General features: G+C 41.4%; 1 protein-coding gene across 1 annotated transcript in view; it reads left to right on the top strand.

The window, feature by feature from the left end:
- RPGRIP1L (RPGRIP1 like) overlaps window positions 1-24,649 on the top strand; it is a 131,338-nt gene that overhangs the window by 56,138 nt on the left and 50,551 nt on the right. The window contains 5 exon segments of the mRNA XM_026652815.2: window positions 138-317; window positions 1,658-1,775; window positions 3,513-3,965; window positions 6,252-6,403; window positions 12,426-12,798. Of these exon segments, the coding sequence (XP_026508600.2) occupies window positions 138-317; window positions 1,658-1,775; window positions 3,513-3,965; window positions 6,252-6,403; window positions 12,426-12,798 (1,276 nt within the window).

The following is a 24,649-nucleotide window of genomic DNA, read 5'->3' on the forward strand; positions in this document are numbered from 1 at the left end:
CTATCTTTTATTTTGTTGCCAAAATAAGACTGAATATCCAGTGTCTTGTTCATGGTAGATTAAAACATGTAAGCAAACACCTAATTGTACTGCAAAATTGTTCTCCAATAAGAAAACAAACAAACTTTTTCTTGTAGGTTCGCAAACAGCAGAAGAATGGGGACCTTACCTTTTTAGAGAAAATAGAAGATGACATCCATAAAGACATGGAATACGCCATGCGGGAGCTTCAAGCAACACATGCAGAAACAGTGCAAGAACTTGAAAAGACACGGAATATGTTAATTGTGCAGCATAAAATTAACAAAGATTATCAGGTACTAAACTGTTCGCAGTGGAAAATAACCTGTAACAAAATACTAATATTAGCAGCACCTTAACTTTTTTTACTATCAAGAAATTTGAATTAATGGTTAAGATGTGTGAATTCAGGAAGTTTTCAGCATAAAGAACTAAATATTGATATATTTGAGGTCATTGGGAGATTTCCCATTGTGATAAATATTGGCTATAAGGGTGAAATTCAGAGGGGTGGGAGTGGATGAAATCCACGTTCCATAGCCAGGGACAGCGTAGCCTGTTTGCATCTGCAATGTTCGGTTTAGTCCACAGGATCCACATGGTTGTAAGCTTCCTCTGCTAGCTCATTCCTTGAATACAAGCCTATCTGCAGCCATATGTGAGTTCTGATTTGAAGTGTACAAGCAAAGCAAAGCTTCTGGCCCAGTCAGCTACTCTGTTCACTCCTCCTCTGGCAAACTCATCTCTGGAACTGCAGACCTTGTTCACATAATGGATGTCATTCTAAACCCATAAAAATTTGAAATACAACATTAGAGCATTAAACTGAAACAATAGCTAATCACTATTGTTAAAAATGAGGCTTGACTACACAGAGCAGTGTTAAAGCACATTAGGAAATCTGTAGAACACAGCATCAGAGTTCACACAAACCATTTAATACGCAACATATTTGTGCTTTAGAAATCAACCCCCATAGGATGCATTACCCCATGGTGTAGACAAGACCTGAGTCTATTTCTATTGGAATTAGAATAGATCGTTGTGTTAATTAATTGGAAATGGTTGCTATTTTTGCATAGTCTCAAAATATGGATTCAATCTTGAATTTAAATGATTTTTTTTCTATTAGTCGTCATTGTAAATCCATGGTGTGTGCCAAAGAAATGGTGACCACTCTAAAACTGTGGTATATAATGTATACAAAAGTGGCAACCTCTCTTCCCCTACCAGTCTGGGCTGACTAGAGGTGATCTAGAAGCCTTAGAATGAGTGCACTTAAAAAGTCAGTATTTGTCAGTCTGTAGTCACTACAGTACCACAATCTCTGCTCTCCTAAGCAATAGGGGGATACTATTCTTATTGCAGCTACTTGGAACAATAAATGTTGATTTTTAAAAGAAATTATTTGATATTAATTCACCTAATCTATATTCCATTATTAGTCCCCTGAGCTGTCCAGTTTTCCCCAAAATTAATTCTTCAATTTCAACAGTTGACATCTGTCCTTGTACATAATTTAGAATATTTCTGTTAATATTATATTTTTTAACTCCGCTAAAAAAAGGAAATGACACCTTTTCCCCCACATATGATAAATTATCAGAATATACTATCTTTACTAATATTCTTTCAGACTGAAGTTGAAGCAGTGACGCAGAAGATGGAGGGTTTACAGCAAGATTATGAGTTAAAACTTGAACAGTATGTCCATCTTCTTGACCTTAGGGCTGCACGCATCCGAAAGTTAGAAGGTACATTTTTAATCCAGTTTTTGATCCTATTTGATATAGGATTAAATTATTAGGATTTAAACATTTATTGAAACTATAGTATTCACCACAAAAAATATAGTGTTGTACTGCAAATGTTGATGTCACTTTATGCATAAAGGCAAAATTGGAAAGGTTTTCAGAGCAACCAGTTCACATGTTTGCCTCAAAAGAGAGGTCTCAAGTATGAGAAAATGTTGTATAGTAGAACCTCAGAGTTACAAATACCTTGGGAATGGAGGTTGGTTATAATTCTGAAATGTTCGTAACTCTTAACAAAATATTACGGTATTTCAAAAGTTTACAACTGAATGTTGACTTAATACAGCTTAGAAATGTTACTATGTTGTGTAGAAGAAAAATGCTGCTGTCCCTTTATTTTTTTTTGTTAGTGGTTTACGTTTAAGACAATACTCTACTGTATTTGTTGTTGGTTTTTTTTGGTCTCATCTCTGCTACTGCATGATTGTATACCTCCAGTTTCAAATGAGGTTTGTGGTAAACTGGTCAGTTCATAAATCTGGTGTTTGTAACTTGGAGGTTCTACTGTACATAAATAATTTTTAACATCTCTGGTTTATCTTACATTAGAAACAGTAATACTCCAGCTTTTTTATCTTATTGTTAAAATATTAAATTAGACCCAGTTGTTTTTTCATTTTTCTATTTTCAAGTTTACATTTGAAATGGCTGTTATTTCCTAATATTTAACCTTCTTTTAATTCTTCAAAACTCATTTTATTTTTTCCATTAATTCACAAATTATTGCGGAGTTGAGTGAAGCCAGCTTTGTTTTTCTTTTTCATATAAAATATGATTTTACATGTAAAAATAAAAAAGCAATAACTAACAAGGATTAATGTAATAAGAATTTTAATAATGGCTCGATTCTTTTTATGTACTATAAAAGTGTATCCTATGTACTGAAGAATGTTATGGTGGCTTGGGCCCTGGTTTTATTATTTTCTCTTTCCCCCAAAAATAAAACTTATTTTGTATACTTACTTATTTGTATACTTCAACTGCAAAAATTCATCACACTTGAATGCAGTGGGTCTTTGGTCAGTAAGAAAAAGGGGATGGGGCTCTTTTACGGGTCCCACATGTATTTGATTAGAAGGGAGGAGAAAGGGAGATGGACTTACCTGAACAGAGCCAAGGTGGGAACAGGAAGATGGCAAACCAGTAGGGTGGAGGTATTGACCCACTATATGCATCAGGGGGAGGTATTTATACCCTATGCATTCCATAAGGAACTCCCTCTGTCATTAATCCTCGATCAGCTTTGCAAAAATATGTAGCTTAAATCTCTGGTATGTTTTTTAATCCAGTGCTTCCTTTTTTTAAAAAGATGTTTCATTTTAAGGCTTCTTTCTCATAACTGCCTTGCAATCGATTATTAACTCCAGTGCGCTGAAACTATGGTGTAAAACCAGTGTATCTACATTGAATTCAGTGGAGTTATTCCTGATTTATACAAGTGTGACTTATATGAGCACCAGGCCCCATATATAAAACTTGTGAATCATTTGATACCTGGAAGCAATTATACAGATTAGGAGCACTGAAATGTTTGAAAAAAATAACATTTTTTTAACATTATTGAATTACCCTTTATTTTCTCTGTATTCAGTCATTTAATCGAGTTCTGTTGCAGCATTTGTTGATGACTAGAAAAAGATTTTCATGTTTAGTTCAATTTCATGTTGTTTGTTGTAGCTCAACTAAAGGATATTGCCTATGGTACCAAACAGTACAAATTCAGACCAGAAATCCTGCCAGAGGATCCAGTAGATGAATTTGATGAAACTGTCCACATAGAAAGAGGAGAAAACCTGTTTGAAATTCACATCAGTAAAGTGATATTTTCTACAGAAGCTGTGCATGCTTTTGGTGACCAGGAACCTGCGACTTTCTGTACCTATGCATTCTATGACTTTGAACTACAGACAACCCCAGTAGTTCGTGGTCTTAATCCATCCTATAACTTCACTTCACAGTATCTTGTGCGCATTGATGACTTTTTTTTGCAATACATACAGAAAAGCACTATCACTCTTGAGGTTCATCGTGCCTTAGCCACAGATTATGAAACAGCTGCAGCATGTCAGCTGAGGTTCCATGAAATCTTGGAAAATAATGGCAGGATCTATAGTACAGCAATTTTAGTTGGTAAGTAACATTTCAAAGTGTATTATGTGTGATATTTTAACTGACAGTTATAACAGTACATATTTGTACAGCACTGAATTAATGTTTTACAACTTTAAAAAAATAAATATTGTATATACAAGGCCAAATTCTGGTCTGGGATGTGAATGTACGTTTCACATTGATCAATTAGCAGTTGTGGGCAGGCCCTGAAGGGAACAATTTTGCCCATAATGGAATGAACATTTAGGATGTGTATAGCAGTGATAACAATGTAGTGGTGTCTGGCTATGACATATATTAGAGACAATGTGGATAAATTAAACTAGCAATTTGGTTTAACTTTCCATTATGTGTTTTCAGATGCTTATAATTTTGCCAAACTTTAACTGTTCCATGCTTGTTTTCTGCTTCTGGATTTTTTGCTGTTGTTTAATACAGTTTTTAATGATATAAAATCATAGAAATGTAGGGCTGGAAGAGTCCTTGAGAGGTCATCTAATCCATTTCTCTGCACTGATGCAGGACCAAATATACCTAGACCAGGGGTCGGCAACGTTTGGCACGCGGCTCGCCAGGGTAAGCACCCTGGCGGGCCGGGCCAGTTTATTTACCTGCTGACGCCACAGGTTCGGCCGATCGCGGCCCCCACTCGCCGCGGTTCGCCGTCCCAGGCCAATGGGGGCGGCGAGAAGCGGCGTGGCGAGGGATGTTTGTCTAACCCAGTCTTAAAAAAAACTTAAATGACTGGGATTCCACAATCTCCACTGGTAATTTCTTCCAGTACATAACTATTCTTTTAGTTAGAAAGTCTTTCCTAATAACTAACCTAAATTTCCCTTGCTACAGATTAAGCTGATTACTATTTGTCCTATCTTCGGCAGACATGGAGAACAATTGATCACCATTCTCTTTAAAACATCCTTAACGTTTTAGAAGACTGTTATCAAATCCCTCCTCAGTGTTCATTTTTCAAGACTAAACATGCCCAAACCTTTTCTGATAGATCAGGTTTTCTAAATGTTTTATCATTTTTGTTGCTCTCTTGTCCACATCTTTCTTAAAGTGTGGCACCGAAAACCGGACACGATTCTCCAGCCTCATCAGTGCCGAGTAAAGCAGAACAATTACCTTCTGTGTCTTAGATGCAACATTCCTTTTAATACACCCCAGAATATTACGTGTTTTCGCAACTGCATCACACTGTTGGCTCATATTCAATTTGTGATCCACAGCTCCTTTTCTGCAGTACTAACATCTGGCCAGTTATTCCCCCATTTTGTAGTTGTGCATTTGATTTTTCCTTCCTAAGTGTAGTGCTTTGTATTTGTCTCTACTGAATTTCATCTTGTTGATTTCAGACCAATTCTGCAATTTGTCAAGGTCATTTTGAATTCTAATCCTGACCTCTAAGGTGCTTGCAACTACTCCCAGCTTGGTGTCATCTGCAAATATTATAAGCACTCTCTCCGTTCCATTATCCAAGTCATTAATGAAAATATTGAATAGTACCAGAGCCAGGACAGACCCTTGCAGGACTTCTATATAGAAGGAAGTTCTTCTTCACACAGCGCACAGTCAACTTGTGGAACTCCTTACCTGAGGAGGTGGTGAAGGCTAGGACTATAACAGCGTTTAAAAGAGAACTGGATAAATTCATGGAGATTAAGTCCGTTAATGGATATTAGCCAGGATGGGTAAGGAAGGGTGTCCCTAGCTTCTATTTGTCAGAGGGTGGAGATGGATGGCAGGAGAGAGATCACTTGATCATTGTCTGTTGGGTTCACTCCCTTTGGGGCACCTGGCATTGGCCACTGTCGGTAGACAGGATACTGGTCTAGATGGACCTTTGGTCTGACCCAGTACGGCCATTCTTATGTTCTTATACATCCTCCCAGTTTGACAGCGAACCACTGATAACTTCTCTTTGAATACTGTTTGTCAACCAGTTGTGCACCCACCTTATAACTAAAACTATTATATGCATATGCACATGATCACCTGTTTGTTCTACAAGACTTGTGCCTCATTCAGTGCAGAGGATGGACAAGAAGAAAAAGGATGTTCTCTTTTGTTTAGGCACTGGAGTTGGCTGCAAGAGAGCTGGCTTCTGTTCCTGGTTCTGCTATAGACTACTGATGCAGTGCTGTCAGACCATATGCATATTCACAAGAGGGTAGAATTAATTTTCCACTGGCGGCCTTACTTCTGGCACTTCCTAACTTTTTAGTGTTTGCTTTGCTACTGAAATGTTTATGTAATTAATTTTTTTGTATGTAATATTATATATAATAAAATATTCTATAGGAAATGGAGGACATATCCCAAACTATGGCACAGTGGATTACTGGGTCAGGTTACGAGTTCCTATGGATCAGGCTATCAGACTCTACAAAGAGAGGTCAAAAGCTCTGGGATACATAACATCCAATTTAAAGGAACATGAAAAAGCCCCACAGGTAAGCTAATTTATTTTTGGTATTCACATAGAGTAAGCTGTTCAAATTTTTTTCTTTCAGTTCAATAGCTTCTTTCCACTGTTAGCTTTTGCTGTGTATATAAACTCTCTTCATTGCTTTTTAAGGGATCTTGAACAGAAAAGTTTTTGATTTTACTAGTTGTATGATATAATATATGGTTGTGTCAGGGAGAATCGGTTTTAACCATCAGTCATTAATTGTCACTAAAACTACTAGCTGTTGCTAACTTCTTGGCCCGAAAGTAGTGAAATAGTAATGAGTAAACATTCTGTTTAACTCTCTTGATTCTGAGATGCTAAATTTTTCCTACATGTTGCTCTACTGCAATACCCATGAGTTCTAGGCTGGCCCAGTAGCTCAGCCCTCTAGTACATGTGAAGTGCTTGAGCAGAAGAAATCTTAAGATCTTTGTTCTTTGGATAATCAGGTTGAGACTGTGTTTTATATTTCTCAGTCAGGAGAAAATGAGAGAGAGAGAGAGAGAGAGACAAAAGTGGCCTGTCAAAAAGGTTTCAAGAGTGAGCAAAAACTCAACTAAAACAAGAGCTAATTTAAAAAAAGAAAACCACTTCCTGTGAAAGGTGTCTATAAAACAAAATACATCTTTTCTCCAAAAAAATTGATTTATTTGTTTAAATCAAAGATAAACATTTAAATGGAAAATGTTATCAACATTTCAAACTTTCTCAGCCAACGTGACTTCTCAGCAATACAGGCAGAAAAAGCTGCTGTTGAAGAAAAACACAGGCATCCTGGATCATAGCTGATCTAGGAGGCTAGAGATGAGTATTTGGGTTCATATCTCAAACTGCCACAGATAAAAATGAATGTTGTAAACTGCACCATGACTGTACAGAAATTCTCCATTACTTGCTTTTAATTTTCAAAGCAAGGTCAATATTTCTACTGTTGACCATGATCTTACAAGTTGCTTAGCATCTCCTCCAGTTTGCTAAAGAAGCCTCATGAACTCCAAGTAACTAAAAATTAGAGCTGATTATCACCTCTTGCAGAGTTCAGTGTGTTATCACCTTGCAGGATTGGACCCATTGCTATTTATTTTATTATGTGTTATCTATACTGTTGTACAGAATATACAGAAAGGCCTGGTTCCAAAATGCTTACAAATCCTTTAAACTCAAATGGCTGTTTTCTTGCTCTTGAAATTACAAATGTTAATGAAAAATACATTAGCGCTATTGCAGAATTCTGCAGTCAGTCCAGATTTAAAGGGGTTAATTTGAAATTCCGTAATGGAAATACAGGATTTCGTGTTTGCTTATATCAGTTAGACTGATATTGCAAAAACAATTTAACACAGTACAGTAAATAATTTTACCAAATAGCTTTTCTTTGATAGTTTCACAAATTTACAATAAAGTTACTTAAGATATACTACAATCAACTAATATTTTTTACACTGAGCTGTTACTTTTTGCTTTTTGTCTAGACTATTAACGAAGTCTATTAACGTACTTTAACATATGACTTTACTTATGCATCACAACAACAGTAAGCAACAGTCAGGGAGTAAAAGAGGAGAAGTTCAGATATGTTTGACATTGGCTTAGGAAACAAAAATCTTTAGCTAAACAAAATGAAACACCTTCTCTAATGTGATAGTGAGTCAGTTTTGCTTTCAGTTTGTTAGTGTAAATCTGGAGTGGCTTCAATGGAGTTACTCCAGATTTACATCAGTGTAACCTGAGAAATTTGATGCAGTAACTTAAATTTAGATCAATGCAAGCATTTTCAATTTGTAGTTGTTAAAAATGATATAGCAGTTGATAATACCAACAGTACTGCAATTTCTTACTCTGGCTTCGTGTTTACAAGAATTGAAGAGTCTTTTCATTGTCCAGCTATACCAAAAGAAGGACAGGAGACACTTGATATGGTTTTAATCAGGCCGCAACTTTATTATTAGATGTCTGGGAGTACCCGGCAGATAAAAGTGTACAGTGCACAGGGCCGGCTTTAGCAAATGCGGGGCCCGATTCCTGGGGCTTGTACTCACCGGGCGGCGCTCCCAGTCTTCGGCGGCACTTCGGATTGCCGGCCGGGGGAAGGGGGTTATGGGGCAGCCGTGCTCCGGCTGGGGTCGTGGGACCACGGGGCTGCCGTGCTCCGGCCGGAGCTCCAGCCGGGAGAGCGGGGCCGCGGGGCTTGCCACGCTCCGGCCGGGGCCGCGGGGCTTGCCGCACTCCGGCTGGGGTCACGGGGCTGCGGCGCTCCGTCCAGGGTTGTGGGGCCGCAGGGCTGTCGTGCTCCGACCGGCGCTCTGGCCAGGGGAGCGGGGCCGCCGAAGATTTAAATTAAAAAAAAAATTTAAATTGAAAAAAAATTAAAAAGGCACCTAAGGTGCGGGGCCCGATTCCGGGGAATCGGTCTATTCGGCCTAAAGCTGGCCCTGACAGTGCAGGTAATCCCATGTTCATTCAATAACTACCCAGGGGGCTTCCGGCAGCCCCCTGTCTTTTTCCGTCCAGGTCTCACCAGCCAACCCATTGCTTGTACCTTACCATACACACCCCTCTCATAGGAGGGTAAAGGTGGGCTATAAGAAAGGAGGTTGGCTCCCTGCCAGATCATTCATAGGAGCCCTAAATCCACCCCTATTTCATTCCTTTAACCAACATCTACTTTTTAAGGCTTTTACTAAGCCGTTTATCCAGTCACTGTATATCTTCCCTAAGGATAGGGCCCTACCAAATTCACGGTCCATTTTGATCACTTTCATGAACAGAGGGTTTTTAAATTGGTCAATTTCATGTTTTCAGATGTTTACATCTGAAATTACATGGTGGTGTAACTGTTGGGGTCCCAACCCAAAAGGTACCCAGTGGGTCTGATTTCCCCCCACCCCCCAAGCAGCCATGCAGGGGAAGGACAAGTCATGTCCCTCCCCAGCCCAGTGGGAACTCGCAGCTAGGATCCCCAGGCTACGGCACGCCCAGCAGCAGGGAGAGGTTGGACTCACCTTCACAAACCTCCTCTGGCTGCAGGAACCTCCGGGGCTGTTGCCCAGCCCCAGAGCTTCCTGCAGAAGGGGGAGGCATTCAAAGGTGGGTCTGATTTCCCCCGCTCCCCCTGAGAGCAGCCATACAGGGGAAGGACAAGTCTTGTCCCTCCCCAGCCCGGCCAGCACTTGCAACTAGGAGCCCCCCAGTTGGGGGGTTCCCAGCAGCACGGGGGAGATCAGAGTTCATGTTTTTCACAACCATGAAATTGGTAGGGCCCTACCTATGGAGTACCTGCACTGGACATCCGCCCCACACTTAGACTATATGTCGCAACTCATTATTTAACTCCCTTCACGCTTCACATTAACAAAGCCCTCCCTGAACGTGCTGTGGGGAGGGCAAAAAAAACCCTGCACTCCACCTAGGCCAAGCTGGTGGTGAGCAAAAAATTCCTTCCCAGCCACCTAAAAAGGGGCGACTAGCACAATGCCCACAGCAGGTCCTGACCAAATTTGTGTTTTTGCCACCTAAAGGGAGTGAGGGTGGGTGCTGCCTCGCATGCTCTTTGAAAAGGGGCTTATCCCACCCGGGGTTGTCCCTTTTCTACCCTTCCATTCCCAGGGGATGAGTCAGCATCACCACGCTGACCCATTCCCCCCTTTTGCAGCAGCTTCTGACCTCTCTCCTCTCCCTCCCATCTGTAGACCCGCAGAGCACTGTTCCCTTTCCCTCTGCCAGCCAGACAACCCTCCCCCCCCACACACTTAGAGGTGTGGTGTGGTCATTTAATTGGTGGCTGCTGGCAGTTGTTAAAACAAGCATTAGAATCTGTATTTTGTGGGGAAATAGGGTGGAAAGAAACCTTACACACCTGGCTGAATCTCTTCTGCTTTCAGAAATATTTCCTGTTATAATTTGAACACAGATAATATTATGATGTGAAGGGCCCAGTATATTCCTCACCTTCACAACTAGTTGCTGTATTGTGCTCCAGAATCTAAGCTTTTATTTATTTAAAAATAACAAAAAAAACCCTAACCCTTATGGTCACGAAGATACAGTGATCTTGAAAATGTGACCCTAATACAATCTGTTACAAACAGATTATCTCCCTGAGTCTAGTAGCCTGAAACAATAGCTCTGAGAGGTGTGAAATTCTCCATTCTCTCAGTTGATAAATCTGAAACTGTGTTCTCTAGTGACAACATTAATTGATCATTTTAGAGAAAGATTACTCTAATGTGCTTTATCCCACAAAATCAAATTGTCCAGATATCAAAAGCCACACCTCAAACAAAAGTTCCATCTTCCCCCACCAACTTCTGCAGTGCAGTCATGCGCTGGCAATACAAGTGTCTCTGGCATATTAAAAACTAAAAATGTGGAGATAGAATAATTAATTTAATTTCAAAATAAATAAGAGGGGAGATACTGAGCTCCATTGGATTACTGATTTTTATATTTAATTTTAAAATATCAATATTAAAATTACAATTGAAGCTGCTGTGGAATTCTTAGTCTACAAGAGTGCCATGGGGTATACAGGTCTTGTGCAAAATTTATGTCCACCTCCCCCCAGAATATGCAAGGTGTTGAAGATTGTATGTAATAAATTAAGAAAATTCCATTGACTTTACAGTACGATTGCACCAATATCAGTTGTAGGGTATTGCTACACTTCAGAACATTTTATTATTGCTCTTTATATGCTGATTTTTTAAAATAAAGGCTTTGGATCCTGGGGTGGGAAATAACTGGGACAAATAAATCCCTGGTGTAACTCTAGAGACACACTAGCAATTAATTTGGATAATTAATTTTAAATTATTGAAAAATGTATGTACAAATGAGGTTATAATTATAAAAATTATATCTGGACATTGAATAGGGATAGGAATAAGTGAAGGATGAGATGCTTGACTTTTTCATCTTATAGGGTTAAAAATACTAATATAATTTTATACTATAGTTCATTTGATTACCTATAGAACAATGACAATAATAGTTTTTTGGACTGACTGAGTTAGGGCTCGGTGAATTTTTTAAACTATTCCCAATTTTATGTAAAGTTTGGAGAATAGTTTCCCCCAAAATTGAAGTTTTTTGTTTGGTTGAATGTTTTTTGGGTTGGAGTCACGAGAGAGCTTTAGGAGAAGGCAGCCTCCTTATAACTTTTGGCCCAGTGATTAGGGCTCTTAGGTAGGATGACTGTGAATTGCCACTATGAATAATTAATGAATAGTCATTGGACCAAGAAAAGAGAGTGAGAATGACTTGGGCACTCTCCTAAGACCTAAATTGAAGTCCCTGCTAAAATAACTATTAATTATTTATAAAAAGTGGAAGAGCTTCAACAACAAGATTGAGAAGAATCCGTACTAGAATCCCGATTCCCTAATTCATAGGGCACTTTCCTGCACTGTGGGTGACCTAAGTTCAAATCCCTGCTCCACATCAGGCAGACGGGGAACTGAATCTGTATCTCCCACAACATAAGTGAGTTAAAAGTTAGAAGAAGAATGCTGCTGCCACTTTCTCTTCTAGCCATCTTGTGAACCTAGTCCCCTTTTGCTTTTGCTTAAAATGCCCTCAATCAAAACAAAAAAAATTTCGGTTGGGTTGAACAAAACATTTCATTCAACCCCACTCAAATTTTATTCTGACTTTTCAATTCAATGAAAATTTTAAAAGAATTTGTTTTGGTTTAACTCAAAATGAAATTTTTTTTCAATTTTTTTTGAATTGTCAGCCAACTGAAAAATCCACTATTTGCCCAGCTCTGACTGGCACATGGATCATAAAATTTTATAAGAAGAAAACAAATAAGTAGTAGATATGAAAGGATTAATCTCTTCTTCCCCAATGCTTATAACCAAAGTTACTGAAATTTATTGTTCAAGTAAAGTTTTGACACACTAAGTTAGTTAAACAGTAGTTTGGTTGTCATTTAAGCAGGCAGCTGTTTTTGCTTTTTATATAGCTCTTCTGCACCAGGATAAGAATTCTAACGGGTTTTAATTAACATGTGCTTTTTTCAGTTAAAGCAGCCGATACACAGAACTGCCCAAGTCAGCACTTCAGCAGATGGCGACTTAAATGAGCTTCATATTACAATAAAATGTTGTAACAATCTCAAGTCCCGAAAAAACCACCGTCAGCCAAATCCTTATGTTGTCTACAAGTTCTTTGATTTTGCAGACCATGATACTCCCATCATTCATAGCAGCAACAGCCCTCAATTTGACGATCACATGTGTTTTCCAGTGCCAATGAATGCAGATTTAGACCAATATTTAAAATCGGAATCTTTGACTTTTTATGTGTTTGATGATGGTGAAACAGAAGAAAGTGTTTATGTAGGGAAAGCCATTGTTCCTCTTATCTCTTTAGCGCATGACAGATATATCTCAGGTAAGAATTTGACCTTTTCAAAGCTAACTAACTTTACACCTACTGCTTCATGATATATTTTATGTGTTTAATTCATCACTGTGTTTTCCCAGTTTTACACCAACATAAATTGAAATTCTGATGTTGGGGATCTTTGCTTTGCATCTAATTACCACCAGAAAAGCAGAATGAGTCAAAGTTGGCAATCTGTAGGGTTGAATGCAAGGTCCAGCTTTTTGCACAAGTCTTGGAATGATGGGGACAATTTTATTTATTTAAAAAACTTCCCCATGAGTAAAAAAAGTAAAACCAACAGAAACTCAGTGGCAAAGTTCTCATTCAGCCTGCTCACAATAATGACAAGTAACATTTTTTTACCTTTTGACCCTGTGTTCTTCTGCCATGAATGGGCATTTCAACTGTGGCATGAATACTATATGATAATTTAGCCTGATTGATATAAATCATCATTCATTAACAGTGACTGAGTTAATTGCAAAGATACCATCTATATTTTCTTTATTCTAGTAATATTTTCCTTGCATTTAACTTTTTGATCATAGATTTGACTGTCAGAAATCTATCCTGATTGGTTGAGTTGTCAATCTGATGTATTTCTCTGACACCACATCATTAGCATTTGTATTTAGTGTGGTAATAGAGCATTGTTAGTGTTAACATCACTTGGAAAGTGCTAAACTAACCATTAGATTTCCTACCTTGCTGCTTTATTAAAATGTAACAGGGCCTCTGCAAAGTACATAGAAAACAAATATAGATTAAATGAGTTTTCTTAAACGAAATCTTGAAAATCCTCCTGAATGCATCTGTGTGATTAAAAAAGTTCTCTGGATATTTTGAAGATCTACTTTCATGGCATTCTTTTTAAATGCTTAGTGACAGTAATAATCTTATAATAGAAAGCATTTTGTAGTTGTTTTCTCTCTTTTTTTCCAGTGATCTTTCTTCATTTTTCTAGTAACAGCATGCTAATTTCCTCCATGGTTACCTTCCATCCTTGACTTCATTTTTTCAGAATTTTCCTTTAATCATTTTAACTGAAGTGCACTTAAAAATCAATCAGGACATTAACATGAGAAACTCTTTGTCATTTTTCAGCAATAGAGAAAAGAAAACAGGAAGGTCATTTGAACCCATTCTGTGCAGCAGACAGATAATAAATGTGAAAAAAATCCACAAACTAAACTAACATAAATGAACAAATATAAATTTGACTTTGGGGGGGGGGGAAGTCTTAAGATATTTATAATGAGGCTTCATTTTAGAGAGAGAGAGAGAGAGAGAGCGCAATATTTTGCACATCTATTAAGATGTCACTTCTAAGGCTAGGTCTACACTACCCGCCTGAATCGGCGGGTAGAAATCGATCTCTCGGGGATCGAATTATCGCGTCTCGTCGGGACGCGACAATCGATCCCCGAATCGACGCACTTACTCCACCAGCGGAGGTAGGAGTAAGCGCCGTCGACGGGAAGCCGCGGAGGTCGATTTTGCCGCCGTCCTCACAGTGGGGTAAGTCGGCTCCGATACGCCGAATTCAGCTACGCTATTCGCGTAGCTGAATTTGCGTATCTTAAATCGACCCCCCTCTCCCCCCCCCGTAGTGAAGACCTGCCCTAAGACATATGTCCAAATACTGTATCAGTTGAGCCCATGGTCCTGCAATCGGATCCTCACGGATGGACACTTGCTCTCATATATATCTGACTGCGGGATTGGGGCATATAGCGGGAATAATTTGGGAATATGTTGAAATATTAAAACACTGCCTGTGAAGTTTTGAATTATCTAGTAAACTGAAAGCTAAGTGAAAGGTATTGCTACTTTTCTTTTTTGTTTTGTTTTTAAAATAATGCTGTCAAAGAAAAACATTTAGCATATATGTTATTAATCTTATACTTAGCTGCACTTAATTGGTGCTGTAGTTTGTTAGGCTGCCTGTTTATATGTGTAGCTTATATTTTTAGAAAACCTATTTATTTACAGTAGATAATTATTGTTACTTAATGCACCACTGGAAAATAACTTAATGAAATCATTTGCAGAGATCCATGCTGAGACTCTAAAAATGTAATTCTATTATGTATTGAAGAGAAAATATATGTGGTGGTTTGAGTTAGGGAAAAATGTTTCTAATGTGTATTTAAAATAGGAAAATATTTCCCAGGTCAGCTGGGCAGTGGACTCTCAGAGCTGCTTCATAATCTTATTTTAAAGTTTTTGTCCAACTTTAACCATTTTATTAGTTACAATCTGTGACTAAAGGCGAATAGAAGCTGTTCTTCTTCGAGTAGTGTCCCTGTGGGTGCTCCACTCTAGGTGTATTTGCATCCCTGCACCCCAGATCGGAGATTTTAGGTAGCAGTGTCCGTTCAGCCCGCACATGTGCTCTCCTCTTCTAGTACTCTGCCTTGTTGCTACCACCCTGAGTTCCTTCTCAACCACCCTGGGCCTGAGACGTAGCCTTAGCAGAATCCATTGGCAGAGTTCTCTTAGCCTTTTCTTATTTGTTTCCTTCAGTATTAGACATAGTAATAGAGCTTCCATTAGTGTTATTACTACTTTTTCTTTTCCTTTTCCTTTTCTCCCCTCCCACATAAAAATAATTCTTATTTTGCTTGTAGAATAATTATTACTAAGGCTATGATTTACTCATGGGTATTTTTAGTAAAAGTCATGGACAGTTCACAGGCAATAAACAAAAATTCACGCCCATGACCTGTCCATGACTTGTACTGTAAATCGTAGCTTGGGGGCACAGGGAGGATGGACGGTGCAGGGGGCAGCCGCTGCTTGGGGGAGAGGGTGGTGCCAGGGTCAGTGGCACCAGCTGCTGGGGGCTGCCGAGCAGCGGCTGCTCCAGCCACTGCCGGGACCACCTGCCCACTGCTGCTCCAGCTGCCCCTGGGACTGTTGCTGGGAGTCACTGAGGCCAGCAGCCTAAGCTGCTGGGGGCCCGCTGAGCAGCGGCTGCTCCAGTCAATCCCAGGACTGCTGCTCAAGCGGTCCCTGGGGCCAGGTGGGGCGGTCCCCAGGGCCAGCTTACTATATCCTCAGGCCACTTGCCCAGGGCCGCCTGAGTAGCGGCTGGTGTGGCTGGCCCCTGGGCTGCTCCAGCCGCACTGGTGCGGCTGGCTGCAGGGCCACCCAAGCGGCTGGTTGTGGAGTCGCTCCAGCAGTGGCTGGTGTGGCTGTACCCAGGGCTGCCTCAGCAGCTGGCACCCAGGCCAGCTGCTTTGGTGGCCCTAGGGTCATCCATACTGGCTGCTGCAGAAGTCTCCGAGGTCGTGGAAAGTCACAGAATCAGTGACTTCCACAACCTCCCTGACAGACATGGAGCCCTAGTTATTACCCTAGTGTAAGTTAATTTTCCTTCGTTTCTTCCCTTTTGGGAAGTGAACCCTAAAAAGGGTCTGGCTCCCCCAGGTTTAAACGTTGCCTCTTCTGTCTAGAACCCATTCCTGTCAGCTATGGCCATTCCTACAGCATTTGCTGCCTTGGAAAGTAACAGGTGCCTCAGAAGAGCACATTTTGCCTCAAACTTAAATCAAGAGCTAGAAAAAAATGTGAGCTAAAGTTAACACGGCTCATGATGGAAAACTAACTCTGACCAGCCTCCAGACCTAGGACATTACCTTCCTCCCGCCATACAACGATTCCTGATGAGGCTGATCCTGTCAACATTGTCGGCTCAGCATTCTGGTGACTTCAAAGAGGAAATCCTTGGATTCCTCTCAAAAAGTCTCAAAAAAGCAGGCCACAAGTCCCGTGAGTAGGGAATCACCCAAGAGAATGAGGTCTCCTACAAGGTTGACTACCTTGGTACCAAGTGACCCATGACTAGGTACCCACAAGGCTGCATGATCCTCAGGTACTGCCAGTAAGTGCAAAGATCGTAAGGGGGCAGGCTCGTCTAGATCGGTACTGTTGAGGGGAAAGGAGCTGCGAAGAACAATGCAGCTCCTCTAAAATTGAACCAACGGAGTCTTATAGAGACTTGGTACTGAGTACTTCAGCCCCACAAAAGGCTAGGGCAACATCTGCTGGCCATTTGTTGGCCCACAGAATACCTCCGTTATCGTTGACTCTTTCCACTTCAACGGCCTCTGCTCAGCCAATGGCTGCTTCAGTAACAAAGGAATTTTGGTTCCCTAAAGACTTGATGGTCTCTGAGATGCCTGAATCACCTTTGCTAGGCATCGACATGACTGCAGTACTGGTTACGTCTCAGTTCCCTGTCTTACATGTGCTACCAAGACAATCTCCTTCACCATCCATGACTGCTCCACCCCGTCAAGCAACGACGAAGTAGATGATGGGGATGACCTATACTCAGTGTCTGTGCAAGGCTCGATATTACAACATTCATCTAGCCACGTAGAAACCAATGCACCTTCAACCTATCATCAGGGTAGACAAGGCACACCCACTTGGTATGAACACCCTTGGTGCCCCCATCCAGGCCCTTTGCACCACTTCAGTGGCCATACTGGGACCCATGGGCAGCATATAGATACCAAATCTTGAGGATCTTTGAGGAACAGGAGGAGAGATTAAACAAGGAGGCTACACCTGTGACCAACATTTCCTCATCTTTCCTGATGAAGCTGTTGTGCCTCTCCCACCATCTAGAACAGATGACTTCAAGCAGTTGCAAGACCTCTTTAAGAAAATAGTGGATTCGCTACAAATCTCGCTTGAAGATGTCGTAGAGTCACAGCGCAAAGTGATCAACATCTTGTAGACATGATCATCGGCCCAAATTGCACTCCCCATCAGTGAGGCCTTGCTCAAAATCTATGTGGTAGACATCAGCTACAATATCTTCTACATGCAAACAGGCAGGCAAAAAATATGTGCCCTTTAAAGACATGGACTTTTTATTTTCTTACCCATCCGCAAATTCCCTGGTTGTCAATGTTGTTAACAAACGTGGCAGACACCACCACACTAAAACGACAGCATATGACAAGGACTGGAAGCGACTGGATTTATTTGAATGTAAATCATATTCTTCAGTGACCCTACAATTTAGGACTGCTAATTACCAAGCCCTATTGGCAAAATGCAACCATATCAGTTACTCCAAGTTAAACACCTTTATTGAGCACCTCCCATCAGATCAAAAAGAGCAATTTCAGGCAATTATTGCTTAAGGTCAGCTCCTCACGAGGACAGCATTACAGGCTTTGCTGGACACTGCTGATACAGCTGCTTGTTCCATCTCGATAGCAGTGGTCATGAGGAGAGTTTCTTCGCTTCACCTCTCTGGCTTTTACAAGACATGGTAGGGTACCTCCCATTTGAAGGATCAAAATTATTTGCATAAAGAATGGACTAATCCCTCCACACATTGAAAGATTCTAGGGCCACATTACATTCTCTGGGTATTTACACTCCTGACCAAACAAGGAGATATAGTAAGTATCAGACAAAACAGAGATCCCTGCTGGCTCACTTTCTTCCTCCCCAGAGGCATTATGAACCCCAAAATAAGAGACAAAGAATGCAAAAACAGAGATTACCCCACAATCATCGACATCACAACCTTCTACATCCAGACAACATTGAGGCCCCACATTACTGCCCCCAATTTCATTTGCTACAACAACTCGAACATCTCCACATTTGCCTTAGTCCTTTTAGTCAAAGCTGGGAGCGTATAACCATAACCATAGACAGATGTTTACATAGAGTGCTTCTGCAGATGTGCACAGGCTGAAATTGTGAACAAACAGCATCACTTGCCCCATAACCTCAGCCGTACAGAATGCAACACCATCCACAGCCTCAGAAACAACACTGACATTATAATCAAAGGGGCTGACAAAGGAGGTGCTGTAGTAGTCATGAATAGGTCGGATTATGAACAGGAGAGTGCTCTCCAACGCCACATTCTACAGGCCACTACCCTCCGATCCCACTGAGGAGTACCAAAAGAAACTGCGCCATCTGCTCAAGAAATTCCCTGCTATAACACAGGAACAAATTTACACAGACACACCCCTAGAGCCCCGACCAGGGGTATTCTATCTGCTACCCAAGAGCCATAAACCTGGAAATCCTGGACGCCCAATCACCTCAGGCATTGGCACTCTTAAAGCAGGGTTATCTGGCTATTTGGACTCTCTCCTCAGATCCTACACTACCAGCACTCCTAGCTATCTTCGAGACACCACCAACTTCCTGCGAAAACTACAATGCATTGGTGATCTTCTTGAAAACACCATCCTGGCCACCATGGATGTAGAAGCTCTTTACACCAATATTCCACATGAGGATGGACTACAAGCTGTCAGGAACAGTATCCCTGATGAGGCCACGGCACTCCTGGTGGCTGAGATTTGTGACTTTGTCCTCACCCACAACCATTTGAGATTTGGGGACAACTTATTCCTTCAAGTCAGTGGCACTGCTGTGGGTACCCGCACGGCCCCACAGTATGCCAACTTTTTAATGGCTGACTTAGAACAACGCTTCCTCAGCTCTCGTCCCCTAGCGCCCCTCCTCTACTTGCGCTACATTGATGACATCTTCATCATATGGACCCACGGGAAGGAGGCCTTTGAAGAATTCCACCTGGATTTCAACAATTTCCACCCCACCATCAACCTCAGCCTGGACCAGTCCACACAAGAGATCCACTTCCTGGACACGACAGTGCAAATAAGTGATGGTCACATAAACACCATCCTATACCACAAACCTACTGACCGCTATACTTACCTACATGCCTCCAGCTTCCATTCAGGACACATCACACATTCCATTGTCTACAGCCAAGTCCTAAAATACACTCGCAGTTGCTCCAATCCCTCAGACAGAGACAAACACCTACAAGATCTTTATCAAGCGTTCTTAAAACTACAATACCCACCTGGGGAAGTGAGGAAACAGATTGACAGAGTGAGACGGGTACCCAGAAGTCACCTACTAGAGGACAGGCCCAATAAGGAAAATAACAGAACACAACTGGCCATCATGTACAGCCCCCAGCTAAAACCTCTCCAGCACATCATCAACGATCTACAACCTATCCTGGAAAACAATCCATCACTCTCACAGACCTTGGAAGGCAGGCCAGTCCTCGCTTACAGACAGCCCTCCAACCTGAAGCAAATACTCACCAGCAACTACACACCACACCACAGAAACACTAACCCAGGAACCAGTCCCTGTAACAAACCCTGTTGCCTTCTCTGCCTCCATATCTACTCTAGCGACACCATCAGAGGACCCAACCACATCAGCCACACCATCAGGGGCTCACTCACCTGTATCTCTACTAATGTGATATGCCATCATGTGCCAGCAGTGCCCCTCTGCCATGTACATTGGCCAAACCAGACAGTCTCTACGTAAAAGAATAAATGGACACAAATCAGACATCAGGAATGGTAACATACAAAAGCCAGTAGGAGAACACTTCAATCTCCCTGGACATTCAGTAACAGATTTAAAAGTAGCCATCCTTCAAGAAAAAAACTTCAAAAATAGACTTCAAAGAGAAACTGCAGAGCTACAATTCATTTGCAAATTTAACACCATCAATTTGGGCTTGAATAGGGACTGGGAGCAGCTGGCTCATTACAAAAGCAATTTTCCCTCTCTTGGTATTGACACCTCCTCATCAATTATTGGGAGTGGACCACATCCATCCTGACTGAATTGGCCTTGTTAACACTGGTTCTCCACTTGTTAGGTAACTCCCTTCTCTTCATGTGTCAGTATATTTATGCCTGCATCTGTAATTTTCACTCCATACATCTGAAGAAGTGGAGTTTTTTACCCACAAAGCTTATGCCCAAATAAATCTGTTAGTCTTTAAGGTGCCACCAGGCTCCTCGTTGTTTTTGTGGATATAGACTAACACGGCTACCCCTCTGATACATAGACAAGTGGGTATTAGAGATCATCTCTAAGGGATATTCAATCCACTTTACCTCCTCCACACCTCTTCCCCCCTCCCCCCATCCGTCTTCAGGGACCTTTATCATGAGCACCTTTTACGTGAAACAAGCCACCTCCGAAAATTAGGTGCTATAGAATCAGGTCCCTCCCAACACACAGGGAAGGGTTTCTATTCCAAATACTTCCTGATACAGAAAAAGAATGGATCCAAGGGCACTCAACAAATTTGTAAAAATACAACGCTTCAAGATGTTTACCTTGGCAGTTGTAATCCCATCTCTGGACCAGAGGGACCGGTTCTCGGCCCTCGACATACAAGATGCTTACTTTCATATCACAATCCACCCATCCCACAGTAGGTTCTTAAGATTCACTCTGGATCTAGATCACTTCCAATACAAGGTACTCCCATTCAGTCTATCATCTACGCCTAGGGTTTTCTCAAAGGTGCTTTCTGTGGTAGCTGCACACCTTCGCAAACAAGACTTCATGATATTTCTATATCTAGACGATTGCCTGCTCAAAGCACATTCCTTCACCGATACACAAAAGACAATAGATCTATCCCTGCAGCTGGGACTACAACTAAACACCCAAAAGTCCACTTTCACCCCACTGTAACAGCTGGAATTCATATACCATTCAGTGCAAGTGGTTCCCTCTCGAATCCACACTGCATATCAACTTATTAGAGCTCAGAGGAGTCAGGAACGTCTGCTCACACTTCCTACCACTGATCACAAGCAAATATGTAAAGATTATGACAGACAACATTGCATGTATGTTCTGCATAAACCACCAGGATGGAGCAAGATCACCTTCACTGTGTGCCAAGGCAGTGAAACTATGGAATTGATGCATTTGTCACCACATCAACATCTCAGCAACCTACCTTCGGGGCATACAGAGTGCTACAGCGGATATTCTCAGCAAAAAATTTCCCCAAGATCATGAATGGGAAATAGACACCACCATCCTTCGCAACGTATTCAGACGTTGGGGAATTCTAAATATATACCTATTCGTCACAGCCAAGATCAAGAAATTCTCCCAGTTCTGCTCCAGGGCAGGCCTGGGTCACCATTCTCTCCGAGATGCTTTTCTCCTCAGATGGAACAGGCATCTATTATATGCTTTTCCACCAGTTCCGCTAATATCCAGGGTCACATTCAAGATAAAGAGAGAAAGGGCTAGGGTTATTTTATAGCTCCAACGTGGCCAAGACAGACATGGTTCCCATACCTTTCTCGGTGGTTTTTCTGCCAACCACTCTCCACCGGGTTCCTCATCTCCTTTCTCATGATGTGGGCCAGATCCATCATCCCAATCTACAAGTTCTCTGACCCAAAGCATAGCTCCTTGATGGTTCCAAAGTTTAGAAATGAACTACTCTGAGGATGTGAAAGAGATACTGTTACATAGCAGGAAAATAACTGCTCATCACACGTACATTCAAAAATGGAAGAGAGTCCAACCGTGGTGTGATGCAAGACAACTTACCTCTGTGACAGGTTACCCCCGACTCCAGGCTGCCATCTGATATACTGGGGTCCCACTGAGCCTGCTCATTCCACCAGCCTGAGCTCCCTCACCCTGTCCTGCTGAGCCAGACCCTCAAGCCTTCTCCATCACACACACATACAGATAGGGACATGCCCAGCTGCAGAAAGACACAGATACTGAGATCAGCTCTGTGTCGGAAGACTCAGCTTGGGGATTGCCCAGTACTCAAGTGCACACCTCCTCTGGAGTGTAAACCCAAAATTGTATTGTCTTGCGCTGCACAGAAAACTGTACAGCGTAAACTCATGAAATTTGCTCCCTCCCTCAATGTGGAGGAAAGATATGCACAGCTTTTTGCTTCCCCCTCCACACCCAGTTATAAATTGCACAAACTGCGTTTTAGAAAACAAAACAAGTTTGTTTAACTACAAAGGATAGATTTTAAGTGATTATAAGGGATAGGAAACAGATCAAAGTAGATCACTGAGCAAATAAAGCAAACATGGAAACTAAACGTAATACACTAAAGGAACTGGATACAAGTAGTAATTTCTCATCCTAAACGTTGTTTTAAGTAGGTTGCGGAGATTCTTGAAAACAAACTTCTTTTGCTTGCAGCATAGAATTCCAGATTATTCAGTTCACAGGCCAGACACCTTCTAGCCTGGGTCCAGTTTTGCCCCAGTTCAGTCTTAGGTGTTTTTAGCAGTCATCTTGGGCCAGGATTCAGTGAAGAACCGACCCTGATTAACTCACTCCCAGCCTTAAATAGAATTTACATATGGCGTGAATCCTTTGTTTCCCAGTTTGATCCCCAGCCCCTCCTAGTGTAAAAATACTAGCAGTTCCAAGATGGTTTCCAGTACCAGGTGACATGATCACATGACCCTGCAGTGTCAAAGCAGCATCCCAGGAAGCTTCTCAGGAAGGTGGGAGATCAGCATCTTCAAAATCCTATTGTCCTTCCTAATGGCTTATTGACTAACCAGCCAGATTGATTGCATTTTGTCTGGTGGGCGTTCACCAGGTGCAAACACTTTTGCAATTGATACATAGTCAATATTCCTAGCTTCCTGATACAGAATTGATGCATACAAATAGGATAATCATATTCAGTAAATCATAACCTTTCTAATAATATCTCACATGACCCATCTTGCATACAACATGTTGTAGTTATGCCATATTCATATCATAACAATATATCTATGAAGAATATGGGGCGTAGTGTCACAAGCTCTACATCCTCTCCTTTACCAGTTGTGCTAGACCACATCTTAGAATTAAAGAAATCAGGGCTATCTTTAATCTTGGTGAAGGTACATCTTGCTGCCATCAACGTCTTCCATCAGAAGATAGATGGTCATTCTGTGTTCGCTCATCCTACAACAAAAAGATTTCTTAAAGGTATGAGTAATTTTTACTCTCAAATCAGAGATTCTATACCAGCATGGGACCTTAACCTTGTCTTACAAGACCTCCCTTTGAGCCTATGGCCAGTTGTTCGCTTCTGCACCTCTCTATGAAAACTGCATTCCTAGTGGCCATAACGTCTGCTCGGAGAGTGGGAGAAATAGGGGCCCAAATAGCATACCCCCGCCCTATACAATTTTCTTCAAAGACAAGGTCACATTACAATCACACCCCAAATTCCTACCAAAAATACCTTCAGCCTTCCACGTAAATCAGCTGATCCACCTCCCAGTCTTCTATCCCGAACCTCACCAAGATAAAAGGGAAGCAACACTACACACATTCGACGTTAAGAGGACATTAAACTTCTATTTGGAAAGGACCAAACATTTCAGAAAATCTCCAAGACTATTCCTCTCCATCGCAGACAGATATAAAGGATGCTCGGTCTCTAAGCAAAGACTCCCTAGATGGATATTGAACTGCATTAACTACTGCTATTGTGCATATGATCTTGAACCTCCTTCTGGAGCTTGAGTTCGCTCTACAAGATCTCTGTCAACTTCCATAGCCTTCTTCAATAATGTTCCGATCACAGAAATCTGCGGAGCAGCGACTTCGGCATCTGCTTATACATTTGCTGAGCATTATGCAGCACCTGTGACTAGGCATCTGATGCTATATTTGGCTCGACTGTACTATGGTCAGTATTGCACTCAACTCTGAAGTCTCACCCCTCCATCAGGGGTACTTCTGTAAAGTCATCTAGAGTGGAGCACCCGTAAGGACATTACTTGAAGAAGAACCACAGTTACTGCACAAGGTGAGGAACCTCTTTTTGCTTTGCCAATCTTGATTTCAGGATTGGGCAAGTTTCTGGCAACTCCACAGATATTTAAAACCCTCAGTATAAATTGTTTAAAGCAAAAATCAGCCTTTAGTAGACTCTGAATAAATTGTTTTAGATAAAGCTATTTTGAAATATTACAGTAAGGACACAGAATATGGTATCTGAGAGAACCTG

This window comes from Terrapene carolina, unplaced genomic scaffold (genome assembly GCF_002925995.2).
Source record: "Terrapene carolina triunguis isolate 2854851 unplaced genomic scaffold, T_m_triunguis-2.0 Scaffold130, whole genome shotgun sequence".
NCBI lineage: Eukaryota > Metazoa > Chordata > Testudines > Emydidae > Terrapene > Terrapene triunguis.